General features: G+C 41.1%; 1 protein-coding gene across 2 annotated transcripts in view; it reads right to left on the bottom strand.

Annotated features, from left to right (window-relative positions):
* The window catches only part of PLEKHA4 (pleckstrin homology domain containing A4), a 98227-nt gene that overhangs the window by 25637 nt on the left and 54927 nt on the right, over positions 1-17663 (bottom strand). For both annotated transcript variants that reach the window (XM_040325695.1, XM_040325696.1), the window contains exons 2-9: positions 12449-12598; positions 11149-11256; positions 10750-10822; positions 9017-9117; positions 7831-7946; positions 5671-6105; positions 3365-4385; positions 1635-1715 (exon numbers count right to left, since the gene is read on the bottom strand). In XM_040325695.1, the coding sequence (XP_040181629.1) occupies positions 1635-1715; positions 3365-4385; positions 5671-6105; positions 7831-7946; positions 9017-9117; positions 10750-10822; positions 11149-11256; positions 12449-12535 (2022 nt within the window). In that variant the 5' untranslated portion in view covers positions 12536-12598. The remainder of the gene's footprint in view (positions 1-1634; positions 1716-3364; positions 4386-5670; positions 6106-7830; positions 7947-9016; positions 9118-10749; positions 10823-11148; positions 11257-12448; positions 12599-17663) is intronic.

The following is a 17663-nucleotide window of genomic DNA, read 5'->3' as shown; positions in this document are numbered from 1 at the left end:
TACTTTTTGTGCTTATTTCTACAAATATAGTTTATTTTGCCACCCATCAGCAGTTTTACATGGGCGTTGTCAATTGGATTTTTTATCGTTGGCAGTATCCCATTGCATTTGTGTAGTTTGCCAGAGCGAATAAGCAATAATTCCAAAAGTCATTGCTCTCAGTAAGGGTAAAGCACATCTATATATACAGATCACATCATACAGACATCTTTTTTGTTTCCTGTGGTAGTCCTGCAGAATGTACTATAATGTTAAGATTCTGAACAAAACTCTTCCTGTTTTGCTAATTTTTCCATTTCTTTCTGCCAACAGTACATGTTAACCCCTTCCCAGCCAATGTCATTCGCACAGTGACAGTGTATAGCAGAGGTCTCCAAACTACGGCCCTCCAGTTGTCTGGAACTACAATTCCCATCATGCTTAGTCATGTTTGTGAATGTCAGAGTTTTACAATGCTTCATGGGACGTGTAGTTCAACAGCTGGAGTGCCGTAGTTTGAAGATCTCTGGTGTATAGTATCACTTTTGATGTCAGTGGCAGTTAGTTCTCCCCGCCCCTTCCCCAGCGCCAATTAGTGTTAGATTGAACATCGCACTATAGCAGTCCAATTACAAGACTCTTATCACCGCCATTAGTAGAATAAGAAAATAAAAAAATTCCTGTATACACACAACCACACACAATTTTTTCATATCAAAAACATGTAACAGAATTATGAATAAATGTTATTTATTTGCTTTCAAAATTAAGTATCTATTTCAAAAGAAAGCTCTATTTGTGTGAAAAAAAAAAAAAAAAAATATGTAAATTTTGTTTGAGTAACGCCCCGAAAAAGCAAATCTATATCTATTTTGTAGACGCTATAACTTTTGCGCAAAAATAGCTAGAAGAATACGTATCGGCCTAAACCGAGCAACTTATTTTTTTTTTTTTAATATAGTTTGGGGGATATTTATTATAGCAAAAAGTAAAAAATGTTTTTTTTTCCAAAATTGTCACTCTATTTTTGTTTATAGCGCAAAAAAAGAAAAAAAAAAAACGGCAGAGGTGATCAAAGGAGCGCTTTGAAAAAAAAAAAAAAAAAAAAAAAAAAAAAACCTCAATTTCGTTTGGGAGCCACGTCACACGACCGCGCAATTGTTAAAGCGACGCAGTGCCGAATCTCACAAAGTGGCCTGGTCTTTGGCCAGCAAAATGGCCCAGGACTTAAGTGGTTAAGAACACTCTTACGCCACCTTTAATTAAATATCAGTGTTAACCCCTAAATAATTAGGTAGATAACTCTCCATTTTAGAAAACTTTATCCACAGATAAAATAAGTATACAGTATAACATCCTCCCTTTGTTTTCTAACTCACAAACACAGGATACAAAATTCGCCAAGAATGAAGGATCGGACCTGAAACATTGCTCATCTGGAACTCAGACGCACGGCCTGGCCAGAACCCCAAGGAAACACAAGACTAGACATGGCGCTAGCCAATTGCAGAAGTAAAATAAAGCTTTGTGTTCTGTGTATGGCTATCAGCGTTTCAGTAATAATGCACTCAGGGAAATATTATTTTACACTGCTCAAGAGATACACCGAACCGCTTTTTCACAGTGTTCATTAGCTCATGATATAGTCTACTCACCATATTTGACAGGTGCCTCGGTGTGTAGCCAAGACTGCGGCCAGAAAAAGCTGCCGGAGGGTGCAATGACCGCTCAGAATACTGTTGGCAGAAAGAAATGGAAAAATTAGCAAAACAGGAAGAGTTTTGTTCAGAATCTTAACATTATAGTACATTCTGCAGGACTACCACAGGAAACAAAAAAGATGTCTGTATGATGTGATCTGTATATATAGATGTGCTTTACCTCTACTGAGAGCAATGACTTTTGGAATTATTGCTTATTCGCTCTGGGAAACTACACAAATGCAATGGGATACTGCCAACGATAAAAAATCCAATTGACAACGCCCATGTAAAACTGCTGATGGGTGGCAAAATAAACTATATTTGTAGAAATAAGTACAAAAAGTAAGCCCCAAAGAAACATTTTGTCAAATGACAACAGAACCTATACTAGAAGTAAAAAAAAAAAACTAAACAGCCTGTGTTAACTGAGAAGCACATCTAGGCCCCAGTCACACCTGTGTGAGGGATCGACTTTAAATTTGACCCGGTGGAGTTGCTTGCAAACAGCTGTGGGTGGAAAGCCTCATACAAAGCAATGAGAGGGCAATTGCACCCTTAGCTGTTGAAATGTAATCGAGCATGCAGCGATGGACAGCACAGTTGCTAAGTGGTTAGCACTTCCTCCTAGTAGCACTAGGGTCGTTGATGCAATCCCAACCACGGCACTACCTGCCTGGAGTTTGTATGTTCTCCTTGTGCCTGCATGGGTTTCCTCCGGGTACTCCGATTTCTGCCTACACTCCAAAGACATGCTGGTAGGTTAATTGGCTCTAGTATATGAATAAATGTGAGTAAGGCCCCTTTCAGACTGAGGCAGGAGCTGCGGTGGCGGTATAATGCCGCTAAAAATAGCGGCGCTATACCGCCGGGATTGCCGCGGGATTCAGCCGCTAGCGGTGCGGTATTAACCCCCGCTAGCGGTTTTCAATGGGAAGGAGCGGTATACATGCCGCTCCTCTCACCGCTCCAAAGATGCTGCTGACAGGAGATTTTTTTATCTCCCGCCAGCGCATCGCCTCAGTGTGAAAGCCCTCTGGCTTTCACATTGAGTCTGCAGTTAAGGGAGTTTTTCAGGCGGGATAGCAGCGCTATTTTTAGCGCTGTACCGCCTGAAAAACTCCTCAATGTGAAAGGGGCCTTAGGGATCCTAGAGATTGTAAGCTCCTTGAGGGGAGGGACTGATGTGACTGTATAATACATATGTAAATTAATGCCTAAATTGATGGTGCTATAAAAGTACCTATAAAAAAAAAATAATAAAAAAAAATAACCCGTGGATGATTAGCCCCGAACACAGACCTCTTCAGTCCAGGAGCCAAATATCCATAGGTTATGTTGCAAACCCCGCTCAGTCTCCCGTAGGAAATCGCAGTTGTCACCAAATGAAGTAGTTAATTAGGCCCTTCTGTATGTGAACACTACACAGCCTGCTGGGTAATAATAAATGCTAGAAATGTTCATACTTGAACCCCCCCCCCCAACAGAATAATGCAACAAAAAGGAAACTCTTCTGCCCTGTAACCCATGTGAGTTGGTAATGTTAACAGCCTGGGCTATCAGACTGCAGCCAAGTTTCATGGATAGCATTAACAGTTCAATAGCCCAGAGATACTCTATTACATTAGAATCTTCCTCTAATTACATATTGCAAAAGAAAATGCAAAGCTGGAGCTCAACTATACCCTTGGTCCTTGGCTCCGATGTCTTCTCGTAGATGGAGTTAAAGATAGTTCAGGAGAGTATTCTTCCACAATTACTCGTTCTGATGGGGTGTTTGGTCTTATCTGCATTCGGCTGTTAGGATAGCCATGGGCTCTAGAAGGTAAAATCATTCCTCCTCCATCTACCATTCTTTCATCTTCTGCTCCCAAAGGCTGAGATCTCCGGGTATATCGATTGGGTCCCTTTGCCAAAGTTGAAGCTGCAAAGGGGTCATCAGATGGCAAGACATCATACCTGTCTGATGGAGTTTGTGGTCTTGATGTTGATTTAACAATATGACTTCTGGTCCTGGAGCTGGTCACATAGTACTCACCAACTCTTTCTTCATTATGTCGGACCTGTACAGAATTTAGAAGCCTGTCCTCTGAAGGAAGGATGTCCACACGTCCAATGGGTGTGTTGGATCTAACAGTGATCCTACCCATGGAAGGAGAGCCAGTCACAGCCACAAATACATCCTCATTGGATGCAGCCCTGTGCTTGGGAGACTGGATTTTGGGGCTGAGACTTGGGGTCAGGGGTGTCTCTTTTCTGGTAGGACTACTTAATTTTGGGGCACTATTTGGATGAGAATTGTCCAGGTAGTTGACAGGACTTGCATACTTCAAGTTAGGGGGTGGACTTCTCTTTACAATACGGTGTCTTGTAACCTCTGATGAAACAGGTGGAAGAGATTGCGATCTTGAGGCCTTGACAAATCTTTGAGCCATGTACTCATTTTTTTCTACTGAAGGACTGCTGGTTGATGGAGTGGAAGGATTTATGACCATGCTCCTTATATCCCGAGTTTCCACACTCTCATTCATGAACTTTTCATCTCTTGAGTTCCAATTTCTATCCATAACTTCAGAGTTGTATATACGAGTAGGAAGCATGGCAGGAGAGGAAGGGGCAGAGCAGGAGACAACAGAGGAATATTCATCATGTGGACATTCAAATCCATTAGGTTGGGATCTAGGAGGACTTCTAGCTTGATAAAGCCTGCAAAAAACACACCATGAAAACCATGTTAACTCACATCTTCATAATATAGAAGTTTAAAAGTTAGAAAATGTACTGGATGTTCACTAAAGTTAAAATTGATCTAAAGCCATTTTTTTTATTTTTTTTGGGATAGAGTGATGATGTATTAGAACCTCTAAAGTTTTTCTTCTTCTGTCTGTTTATCTCATAGGATGGTTCACTCATTCCATTTGTAAAGGTTACCACTGTCTTGAGTTGTCACCAGAATCGCCATATATAGGAAATCATCCAATAAGGACAAATTTCTTGCGACAACTGGGCATTTCCCTCATTTGAGAATTTTTTGGTATTCAGTAAAAACCAAACCGACATGTTTTAAGCTTACCCTGCTCTATACAAATTTTAAAAGATTGATTTTCCTTGAGGTTTCACCTTTGACCTGTCTTTTTTGTAGCAGACACTTGGGCAGATGTTACTGCCCTTTAAAGCAGCATTTGTTTTAAATGTCTTATCGCATACACAGGATAGGAAATTTGACAAGAGAACCGTACATTTTTTACAGACGGAATGTTGGCTCAAGTTTGTGTTGCATACACACGGTCACAGAAATGTGGTCGGAAATTCCGACCGTCAAGAACGCAGCGACAAGTTCAATGGTTCCGAGTATGCGTAGGATTTGTGCGCGTCGAAATTGCACACAGACGATCGGAATTTCCAACAAGAACTTTTCCCGTCGGAAAATTTGAGAACTAGCTCTCAAATTTTTGCTGTCTGAAAGTCGACAGAAAATGTCAGATGGGGTCTACACACCGTCGGATTTTCCGACCAAAAGCTCACATCGAACTTTAGTTGGAAATTTTGATTATGTGTACGCGACATAAGTCTTAAAACCTTAGGCAGCCACCGGCTTATGGCAAATAGGACCGATACAGGTCCTTGTACATAGAGCTGCCAAGTATTTTGATTTAACTTTTATTACCTAGGGCTGCTGACAAAAGCTCAAGTACAAACTGTAACATTGACCTAACATTTTCTCATGTACCAAGTGTGTGTACTTTTATTAATATGCATTCCTAAAAATTATGCCCACACTAAACAAAAACAACAAAATATGCTCATCACATGATGCCACCTAAACCTGCCCTTTATCCATATTCGTTCCACCCACTCCCCACACTGTAATTGGCTTAAGACTCAGTGCCAGTACACGTGTGGGAAGTGCATTCCTGCCAACAAAAGATGGAATGTGACTTTACTAATGCATCGCATAACTGTCCATGCAAGTTTTTAAGTATTTTCTTACTCTGCAGAAGGTTGCTCCTTATGAAAAGGCACCCACTCTTCATCCTCTGGTATAGAGTCCTTCCCCTCCAGAGACATCTTGCTTTCCACCTCTTGTCTGCTATAAGTGAATTCTATATTCTTCAACAAGCTCTCCGGTGTTGGTGGAGGTACCGACCCATTCTGAGACACAGATGTATAATGTTGTATGGCATCCGATAAGGACTCCCTTAATCCACTGAACAAGCTGTCCTTCTCAAAGTCTCCATTTCTGTCCTGTTCTGGCAGGCTGTCCCTGGAACCCTCATCCTGCGATCTGGTCTCAGATAGGTGAGCAATCTCCAGAGATTCAGCACTTTTTCCATCATCACCCGCAGTGTTTATTTCACTATGGGAAAAATCTTCATAACTGGCATATAGTTCATCTTGTGGCGTCAGGCTGTGGCCATGGTTGTTTCTGTAAGACAGAAATCCAAAATAATTCACATTGTAAATCCATATTTTGTAGGTCTACAAAACCTAGAGCCCCAACAAAATCTTGCTGCTCTAACATATTTGAGATCTGCAGGTAAAGAGCAGATCACAAATATGTTAGATTAAGGGTAGGGGTTAATGCATGCAATGATAATATGCTAGGCCATGCATAGAAATATTCCAACATTTTGGAAAATCTGAGTCATCTGGAACTGCTCCCTTTCTTGCTTAGGAGAGGAAATATTTTCATTGCAAATGGATTGGGATGTACAAACTGGAAAAAGTTAAAAATCGGAATGGTTTATCAAAAAGTCATCCGGGTTAAGCTCGATCTCTCACCTCTCTGCAATAATAGAGATCCAGCCCGAAAAACATCTAACAGATTCATTTGAACTCATTGGGAAGAGTTAAGGAAAAAAAAAAAAAAAAGAAGTAGGTATTGCTTGTAATGACTAATCAGCTATAGTTCTCACAATGCAAAAATCCCAACACCAAATTGCAGCTCTAGCCCATTTATTTATATTTTTCATTAAACTAGGGTTTTGTTTTTTTATAGGGAAGAAAATATATTTTTTTCCTTTGGACATTAGCTTCAGCGTGATGGGTCCCTTGTGCTTCTGTCTTCTAGTTCAGCAATTATTGTACTCTGATGCCCCCATTACCGTAATCTGTCTGTGCAGCAGGGGTGGTTATAACTGAGGATCGGTCACAAGCACTCTGATCAAAAGTGCTCATCTATGCCTGCCTTTTCTGCCCAGCTCCACCATTCATAGAAGCCATACTAGCGCTTCTATGAATGAGAGAATCTATGGAGGACAGACAAATGATAGCAAAGTCTGCGCTCTCCATTCATAGATCATTAATTATTCTGGTGAGAAAGGGCAGGCATAGCCAAGCACTCTTGATCAAAGCCCTTAGTTCTATTACCCCCCATAGCATTGGAAGCTTACGGTGGCGAGGGTGGTAAAGCATCAGAGGAGGAAGATTACCAATAGTAGACAGGAGCACAAGGGACACATCCCACTGAAGGCTAGCAATGTCCCTTGTGTTTATTTTGTTGTTTTCTGTTTTAGGTAAACTTAGGCTTTAAACAAATCAACTATATAGGGTTTTATTAATTCATAAAAATGCAATGCAGTGCTGTAATCCTCATCTACCAGTTGGCTCTAAAAGGCTTCCTGGAATTAAATTAAAACCTTCCTGCCCTCCCTTCAGGTTCTAAACGTCCAGGGGAGTAAGAAAGATCGCTCATCAGGTAATCATCGATTGGCTGTCAAAATGGTCACATGATTGGGAGCCGGTCCCACAGGCTACCAATTGTTAGAGGGGACCTAGAGCTGACCGACACCTTGACTCCAGATATGCATATGTGCGGCGTGTGGGTGTTAAAGCCCAATCTTTTGCTGTTGCATATATATGTTACCCAGGCAGCAACAGGTTAAAAGATAAGAAGTCTGCTGCTATGGACAATTACACGTGGTTAATAAAGTATTTTTCTGCGCATTTTATTCTTGGGGAAAAGGTAATTTCATCTATAATAAAACCCTTCCTAAAGAGCCACAGATGTCATTTTATGGCCTTTTCTCTGCAAAAATATTCATAGTTTCATTAAAATTTTGATTGTGAGCCAATAAACTGCGAGAGAAGATCAGTCTTCACTGGTCTCCCACGCATTAAAAATATTAAACACGATATCCAATATTTGTACCTGTTTTTGCCGTCAGCGACTACCAGAGCAGACTGGTTCATGGCTCGGATCCAGGCATTCATGTCCTCTTGTGTGTCAGCTGCAAAATAATAAGTCCTCATACCAGGGTGTTCTGCCTGAAAAGTCAAAGCACAGAGAGACCAGATATAAAACAGTGCCTTTATTCATGAAAACCGAGTGTAGGGGAAGCGAATGAGCCGTCTGCAGCACCAGATTTTCTCTCTCAATTTCAAGCAAATGATGCAATAAAGATAGACCGTGTCTGGTTGGCCCATATCAGCAACAGCCCAATTTATCACCACCTCCACCTTTTTCAATAAGTAATAAAATAAAGCATGACACACACATAGCCTTCACACACACTTTGATACAGAATGAAAGCAAACTTAAAGTGCACTCTGGGATGCTTTAAGGCAGGGGTGTCCAAACTTTTTTCAAAGAGGGTCAGATTCGATGAAGTGAACATGCATTAGGGCCGACGAGTTTGCCCGACAAGCTTTAAGCCATTAAAGTTCGGTCTAAGTGTGTTTGTCCGAGCACCAATAAATTGTCGCCCAACAAGAATTCTCCTGCCTTTGTGGCCGTGTGTGGTGAAGGGATAAGCTTGGGCGTGTTATTTGTATATAGCGCATTTATCGGCGTATAACACGGACACTTCAAGAGGGAAGTTTTAGGGGAAAAAATAAATAAAAAATTATAAAGAACGAACTGTGAAGCAAAATAAAGATCAGTGCCCATCTGCAGCATCACAAGTGCCATGAATGCAGCCCCCCCCCCCCATTGCCATGAATGCAGCCTGATCGATGCCCATCTGCAGGCTCAGAGGGGATAGGAAGGGGTGCAGGACGAGCGCTAACAGATTACATACAGAAGAAACTGCTGTTTTCTCGGCGGTCTCTTTAATACAAAGTCCTGCCTCCTATGATGGACAGAACAGTCGTCCGATGGCAGAGCAGAAGACGGGACTTCCTATTACAGAGGTCGCCGCGTAAACAGGAAAATACTTTAAAAATGAGAACACCCATCTGTTTCTAGAATGGGAATTTTGTTCACCAAGGAGCAAAAATAACTTGAGGGGTTTTAACCCTTTCCCACACTATCACAAAAAAGGCTTTACATTTAAATAATTGCAGTTTGATAAAATAGGCATTATTGTTTCTATTTAGTACATAATGGTAAGGCATACCTTAAAACTAAATCTTCTATTTTTCACTTCTCTTGGGTTGGCAGGTAAGATTTCATAACTTGGTAACAGGATGCTGCCAAGTACAGTCTCCTCTCGGCTGTCTGGAAACAATAAACCACAACACAATGAGAACATAACAATATTACTTTTCTATGAATCAATTTGTACAAATAAATAAAGAGGTTGTAATAGCAATTAGTAATGTTATGTCTATATTTCAATCATTTATGACTGGTTGCAATGGGCAGTGCTGCTCCATGTTTAATATGCATCTCAAGTGGAAAAAAAAAAACCGCACACACGCACGTTTTGTACCAGTGAGTAAACGTACTGATACTTGTGCTCAAGTACTCACGGATACCAATACCTTTGCAGTGCGATTTGAGCCCATACAAAATGAATTGGCTCAATTTGCACTGCAAAGAATCACATGTCATCTGAACAGAAGTGAAGTGGGAATTACATGCGGCATCCTGCACCACTCCTATGTGAACCTAGGCTGAAGTCACTATGACCAGGCTGGGTTCACACAGGAACAGTGGAGGGGAACCACGCGCAATTCAGAGAGGAAATCGCGCCGCACTCCTGTTCAAATCCTAGAAGATTCTTTGCACTGCGATTTGAGCCCGTTCATTTTGTATGCTCTCAAATCTCACCACAAAAGGTCTTGGTTTTAGAAATTGGAGCATCTGCACAAGTACACAGGCAAATGCTTACTATCAGCACCGATACGGATATCAGTGCAACGCTAACATATACAGTACATCTTTGCCTTTCTCCATGTATCATCACACTAAAGACTCTGCAGAAAAATACCCGCTGAACTGTCATAAATGTACTTGATTAAGTCCGGTTATGGGCTGACAACATACAGCATCTTGGTGGACCACGTGGTGTCAGCCCTGCCCAGTTGTCTTTTCCACTCAATCCATCCAACTGTTTTCATCTCCAAAAGCATAGGCACTGGCTGACTTGCAGTTCCAAAATAAGAACTGGGAGGGCATAATAGACTAAGTAAGATAACAGAGGAAGAGTACAGGGCATCTCTGAATTTTTGGTAAGAGCAACAGCTTTATTTTTGCACATACCGTATATACTCGAGTATAAGCGGACCCGAATATAAGCCGAGGCACCTAATATTACCACAAAAAAAAAAACTGGAAAAACATATTGACTTGAGTATGAGCCTAGGGTGTCATTCTGCATGCCACACTGTGCCCATGCCTAGACTGACATTTAACATGCGAGTCTATGGAAGGGGTGCCGGCTTTAAAAAAAACAAAAAATAAATAAAATATAAAAAACGGTGCTCCCCAGCCGTAGGTCCCCCGGACAACAAACTTTGCACACTTGTAGAGGAACAGTGGGGCTACATGTGGTCAAGAGGACCTACGGACGGCTGGTACTGGGTCCCCAAAAATCGGGAGATCAAGCGCAAAAAAGACTTGAGTATAAGCTGAGGGGGGCATTTTCAGCACAAAAAAAGATTTGCTGAAAAACTCTGCTTATACCTTCGAGTATATACGGTATACAGATATAGCAAAATGCTTTCAAATTATATATTTAAAAAAACAAAAGGGGTGCAAATAATTGTATTGTTCTGGATTACATATTGAACAATATATTTCCATTGGTTTGAGTCATTTCACTGCAGATAAAAAAGAAAGTTGTACCACTATGACTATACTGTATATTTGTGAGCTTTTATTAAATGAAGATAATTTATGGATTACCTCGGTAATAAAATAGGCAAAAATCAGACAGCACAAACCATCTTCTCTTCCAAAGTCGTAAGCCTTGACTGTCCTAAGAGGGGAAAAAAAAAAAAAAAAAAAAAAAAAAAAAAATAATTATTTTAGCCTCAAAGATCAATGTTACAGATTTCTGTGGTTTTAACTGAAGTTTTCTAAACTGACACTAGAGGGAGTCCTCTCCAATGTCTTTGTTATTAGGCAGAGAAGGGAACCGTCAGTGAACAGATCAAGGATGAAATACAAAGTACAGTTAGTAGAAACAAATCAGATTCTCTATTTAAGCATCATCACTAAAGATAGCTTTTGATTGATTGCTGAGGATTACTGCATTTTAGCCAAGAAAAAGGAGGAAAAGTATAACGGCGTTTAATCACGGACCTGTTTATAGAGCCATCCCCGAATAATCACAGGAGAATTGGGGTCTCTCTTAATCGAATATTCCCTTTTTCCAAATGTGTGCACTCTTTTTATTGATCTGGTCGATGGCTGAGAATAAAAAAAAAAAGAAAATATTGAATGTCAAGTTATTTGTAATATATGAAAATTATGAAATATGTGGCTACACAAGTCCTCTTGGGTCAAGGCAGCCCCACTGTGCCAGTCCTTTCTGGGAGCACAATTTGCCCAAATTTCTGAAATGCGTTTCAAAATGTAGGCTATGATGGACATATCAGTTGATCACTCTGATCCTAGTAAAAGTTAGTTGAGCGATTTGATCAAATGCCAGGCCATACAAAGCTCTGTTCTGCCCGTTTCTATTGGCATGTAAAGCAGTCCATCATGGCGATTGGCCAGTAGGAAAGTGGGGGTGGGTGTCAGGGGCTGAAATGGATCAATACTTACAAGATTCTGAGCTTTGCTAGAATGAGTGCCATTTGGGCGAAGCGTTAGGTACTGGGTGCTTCTGTAGGTAGGCAAGGGCAGGAACCTCAGGGTTCCTGCATGCCATACCAGCAAGTGCCTTTTCTTTTAGTAAGAAAAAACATGCAATGAATTAAAACTATAGCCAAAAAAAAGTCTATTAAAAAGATTAAAAAAAAAAAAAAAAAAAAATTATAGAACAAGCTTTTGCTGCAATATTCATATTTAATCCAGATATTTCCCAGCAGTGCTCATTTCTGGTACTAGATCGCCTCAGTCTGATGAACCACATCTACCTTTCCTTTCTTTTGATCCCAGGTCATCTTGGACAGTAAAAGGAGAAGCAGTGCAATGATGAGCTCATCTCACTCTGCGTTCTCCTCCAATCAGGGTGCTACTTGCCAAAGTACAAGCTGGTTGGCTCCTCAAACTGACGAGTCCAGAAAAACTCCAGCCCTTCCCTAAAGAGACTCCAAGAGGCTGATACATTTTATGATCTATTAGAGATTACACTGCTGCATTCATTTGGGCCTTTTGCATTTGCTTAGAGTTCAGGTTCAATCAGAAACTAAAGTGCATTTGCAGCAATTGCACATTATGAGTTATTGGAGTTTACCAAAGTAGTATTTTGGTGCTGATGTTTGCATTATTTACTAGCTTTGTGTTGGGTTTGATGATTGCATTTTATAAAATCACTTTAGACACTTGTATATGTTTCACATACATAAAACACATGATTTAGGATTTGTCTAAACACTGCATACATAAAAAGTGCAATGCACTCACTTATTCTAGTTAGAGATAAAAGCGCTCTCACCCTTGACCCCTGACTGGTAGAGGTGGTTGTGGCAATGCTGCTGGCCACACTGAGGCCACTTCTGGGACGTTCCATTTCTTCAGTCATGGTTGGCGGCGTCTAAACGAGAATGGGATGATCTCTTGCTGGGTCAGGAGTTCATCAAACACCCTGTAAAATAAACACTTCTTTAATGATCCATTCTGGGTTAGTCAGCCAGAAAATGTGGGTATTAAAGGCCTGGACAGCTCATTGACTTTCCCCAACACAATTAGCCTGAGAAACAACAGAAACCAGAGACCCTCCATATACCAGACCTTAAAGTCTGAGCAGGATAATGGGTGGGCATGAACATTTCCGAGAATGGGGCATTTGAGTTTAACCTCTTTTTTTAACCCCCACAAAACTTCTGCTACCAAGACGTTCATGAACCCATTAGTGTACAGATAATATAAATAAAATATTATTATTAATATAAAATAAATAATAAAATAACAAAAAAAAATATATATATATATATATATATATATATATATATATATATATATATATATATATATATATATATATATATATATATATTATTATTTAGGGGGAGAGGTCTACAAAAAAAAAAAAGAAAAAACTCCAAAATGCAAAACCACACCCACAAAAGGATACAAACACCTCTACTGGCTACCACAAAAAAAATTAATAAAGCCAAATATAAAATATACATAAAAACCGATGTAGAAACCCAAAGTAGCCCCGCCCTAAACCCCTCCCCTGCCATCATCCTACCCACACTCCCCCATCCTAATGTTTTTAGGCTACGGGAGTGTGGGTGGGACGATGGGAGGAGATGGTTTTGGGTGGGGCTAATAAAATACTTATTATTGTAAAAATGTACTATCAATCAAATAGCTGTGTGTGCAACTAGGTTAACAAGTGAGAGTTCACTGTAAATTGCAAATGCTTACCAAGGACCTCAGTACAGCATTTAGCAAACATGCAGAGAATACTGTACATTCTTTTTTTGGTGGGGGGGGGGGGGTTCAAGTGCTTTCACTAAATGCAAGTTCATTTTGTTTCCTTCATTTAGATGATGAGTCTCTTCTCTATGTTCTTTATCACTTTCCTGAATAGTTCAAACATTCCTAAGATCGCAGCATCATAATCAGGCTTTATCCCTTGTTCTGCTGTCACTAACTGGGACTTTTGTCAGTCCACTCAAAGCAGCAAAGAAAAAAAAGTAACAGCTGCACTATGCCACAAATCCACGGCTTGACAGAGTTTGTTGGCTTAATACCTTAATAGACTTATAATTGTGCTGTAACCAATAAGGGCCTGGTTTCTAATCCCCAGGGGATAAACTTGAGTAATTGTAAATTTATATAATGCTTATTTTTTTTTATTTTTTTTGTAATGTCAGTACGTATTTCTTAAAGTCAAAAACGATTTTATATATTCCAAATCCAATTGTTAACAAAAAGTTTAATGGATCAGACCCCTGGCACTTTTTTTCTTTTGCGGTTTGTGTCTTGTTGGGGAGCCTTCCCTTCACCTCCTGTTCCAAAGATTCAGCAAGAAATAAAAGAAGATTTCTCTAAAAGAAATGACACATGAAATTTAGTGCACTGCAATGCATGAAGCATTAAATACCACAGTGTAAATGGGCCCCAAGACCCCTTTCACACTGGGGCATTTTTCCAGACACTTTTGGGCTAAAAATAGCACCTGTAAAGTGCCTGAAAAAACAGCACCCCTGCAGTCTGTGTGAAAGCCCGAGTGCTTTCACACCGAGGCGATGCGCTGGCAGGACGTTAAAAAAACTCCTGCAGGCAGCATCTTTGGAGCAGTGTATACCATTGAAATTAATAGGCAGCGCCACTTTGCGGGTGGTTTTAACCCTTTTTCGGCCAATAGGCGGGGGTAAAAAGCATCCCGCTAGTGTCTGAAAACCTCTGCAAAAACAGCTAAAAATAGCAGGGCTTTACTGCCGATGCCATCCCAGTGTGAAAGAAGCCTTAACGTTACCTATCGCTTCCTGTTCCTGGAGACAGTGATTACCATGACCCTCATGTGGTTGAATCTCCCCAGCAGGGAAACGAAAACCTGTGTGGTATTAAATAGGGTTACACTGATACCAGTTTTTTTAAAATCGGCAAGTACGAGTACCAATACTTTGCGGTGCAATTAGCCATACAAAAAAAATTTGCGCAAATTGCACTGCAAAGCATGACATGCGATTTGGTGCCATGCACGTCTTCAGCAGATCTGCCAGTGTATCCGTGTGCCCATACATCCCATATGAGCAAGCAAATACAATCTGACAAGGAGAGACATAACTATCACGGTGCTGTACTTCATTGAAAACTACAATCCGACTATGTACCCCATACTCATTCACATGGGGGGAGCCCTCCAGATTCCGATAAGCCCCATGCTCGCAGACACCCTCAACCACCAGCAAAGGTTGTGGGAAAGAGGCCCTTGTCTCCATCAACATGGGGACAAGGTACATCGGGGGTGGGGAGACAGAGCCCCTCCACCCCAAAGAACCCCCCATGTTGAGGGCATGTGGCCTGGTATGGTTCCGGAGGGGGGTGGGGCATTGCTCATCCCCCTCCCTTTCCTGACCTGCGTGTTTGGATAAGGGTCTGGTATTGATTTTTTGGGGCCTTAGGTTCCCCTCAAAATAATCCATACCAGACACCTTTTTTTTTTATATATTAAAATATAATATATAATAATAATAATAAATAAAAAATAAAAAAAACACAGATGTGAACCTAGGGTCAAAGGGTGGAATTATTGCTTTATCTCTTGAATGTTTGCCCTTTTTAATGGATGCAAGCCTTTTGCTAGCTTTAGTAGCTGCAGCTTGGCATTGCATGCCATTGCCAAGTCTGATCTACAAGCCCTCAGATCCTTCAACGGTTCTCCCGGGGGGTTGCTTGTAGGCTTTTTCGGTTTGCTGGCGATGAGGACAGTGCTTTTCTTTTTTTTTAACTTTATTGAAATGTCACAAAGTTTCTCAGCTCAGCAGAGGTGTGAAGACAGATTTTGGGTACTCAGACATGCTGAGGTTTCACACACCTTTCTGCACTGTTGCAGTGTGAACAAGGCACATAGTAAATTATTATTTTCTATGTTCTATTGCAGAGACCTGCGTTAATCAGGTGCAGAAAAATGCAGGTCTCCCCACATAGCGTGAACAAGCCCTCATTGAAAACAACGCACTCCTTGTGTGGTCCATATCTTATCTCAACAGTTGTTAAGCAGAGGAGAGGTAGAGTGATCACAGTCTGTAAGCAAACATTAGACTTGTGAATAATCTACAAATCGCTATTTAATAATAATAAATAAAAATTAAAAAAAACACGCAAATGCATAGAAAGGCAAGCATGCAACGCGATGGCCACATCAAAAATTACTATAAAAATAAAAATGAATCTTGAAATTAAAATTGTGCAAACAAAAACGTGTGTAGTTTATTTCTAGAGACTGACCCCTTTGGAATAGGTTACAGTATTCCTGGATACAGCTGAATGTAAATGTTTATTTAGGGTAACGGGAGAGAACGATGGGACACTTTAATCCAGGAATACACACAGCAGTTAAGCGGCAGAGTATTTTGGTCTTTGAAAACACTAGATCACATGGCGCAGACGCTGAGGAGATGGCAAGACACCTTGTTGTTTCAGCAGCTCTGAATTGACCCCGTTGACCCCCAAATCCATGAACGGAGGTGACTTAGTGTGTGAAACTTTATCAGGAAACCATGCTTGCCAGCAAACTTCCAGCCTAGCTGAAACACAATATATACAAGCCAGAGTAGGAGGCCGAGCAGGCCTAGGAGGAGGCTGGCTCTCTCTCCAGAAGGGAGTGGGTCAATGGAATGGTGTATCCATGAGGGAGAAGAGAGGTGAGGAAGAATCTGGCTGGATTCCACCGGGGAAGGCGGGGGGGAAGATACTGTGAACTCCCAAACTTTGCTTGACTAATATTTCAGCATTGTTCAGAGACTGCATGCATCCAGTAACACTTCAGCTCCTGGGCACTTACTGCAGATTAATGAGGCATTGTTCCTGTAGTTCAGAAAAGCAAAACCCAAATTACAGTCAAGTTTTTCTCTTTTTATCCAGTAGCAATGTGTTTTTCACTCACCATACCTCCAAAAATGTGTTTTACTTACTTAATGCATCAAGGCTAGGTTCACACTATTCCGTTTTGCGTGTGCCATGCTTGCACGGGCGCACAGGGTTGCTGTACATGAGGCAAACAGGGAAAAAGGTCCTTGCACCTTTTCAAAACTGCAGGCACAGAGATCACATGGTGCTTTTGCAAGATGCAGTTTCATGCACCCAAAAACATGCTGCATTTTCTCATGTGTGGGGTGCCATTAAAAATCAATGGCATCCTCGCTTGTCTGCAAAAGAGCATTACATTCTGGCTGCTGGCGCAGTAATGCGTCCGACTTACACTTTGTCCCACACCGGTATATATCTAGGCTAAAGCTGAATTTCAGGTAAACGGCTCCATACACAGATGAAATGCATAACAGTGTTTTAATCTTCCAAATGATTTATTTCTATCCACCCATTCCTGGGATTTACACAGCACCATCCTGACTGGTATAAGACTTTGTTGTTCTCCGCTGCAGTGGAGTAATGCTGGCCGCACGGTTAGAGCTCTTCAACAACCCTGAGGGCTGAACAATCAAAATCAGTTGATTCCCTCATCCATGCTAAGCAGAGTGGATGGAGGAATTATCTGTACAACACACATGGCTGACTTTTTACCAAACAGTCGCTGTGTGTCTCATAATTTTATTAACCACTCTCTGATAAAAAAAATTTACTTGTCCAGCTGGGTGATGCTGTCAGGGCCACCCAAAGCTTTAATTTTGTCTGATTAGACAGGAATTGTACATTTGAGCAGTGTATGGCAGATTACACTTACAGGTCTCCTACCATCCTCTACCCGTCACTGGCAATGAACCAAGAAGCAGCAGACCAATGAGCTTATCTCCCATTTCTCTGCTCTCTCTATCATCCTCCACCATAAAAACTTGTGGAAAAAGGGTCTCCCCCTTTGGTGCCAAATTTGGCACCTTTCAGGGGAAGAGGGGAGCGGACACCTGTCTTTGAAATGTATCCTGTCCCCACTTCCGGGAGTCCAGGCCGCAGCGCATTAAATCACAGCTGGGCTCCCTCCATCGCCAGGCCAGTAGGAGTGTGCAGCGATGTGCATG

This window comes from Rana temporaria, chromosome 10, assembly GCF_905171775.1.
Source record: "Rana temporaria chromosome 10, aRanTem1.1, whole genome shotgun sequence".
NCBI classification, from domain to species: Eukaryota; Metazoa; Chordata; class Amphibia; order Anura; family Ranidae; genus Rana; species Rana temporaria.
This window is presented reverse-complemented; position numbering and strand designations above follow the sequence as displayed.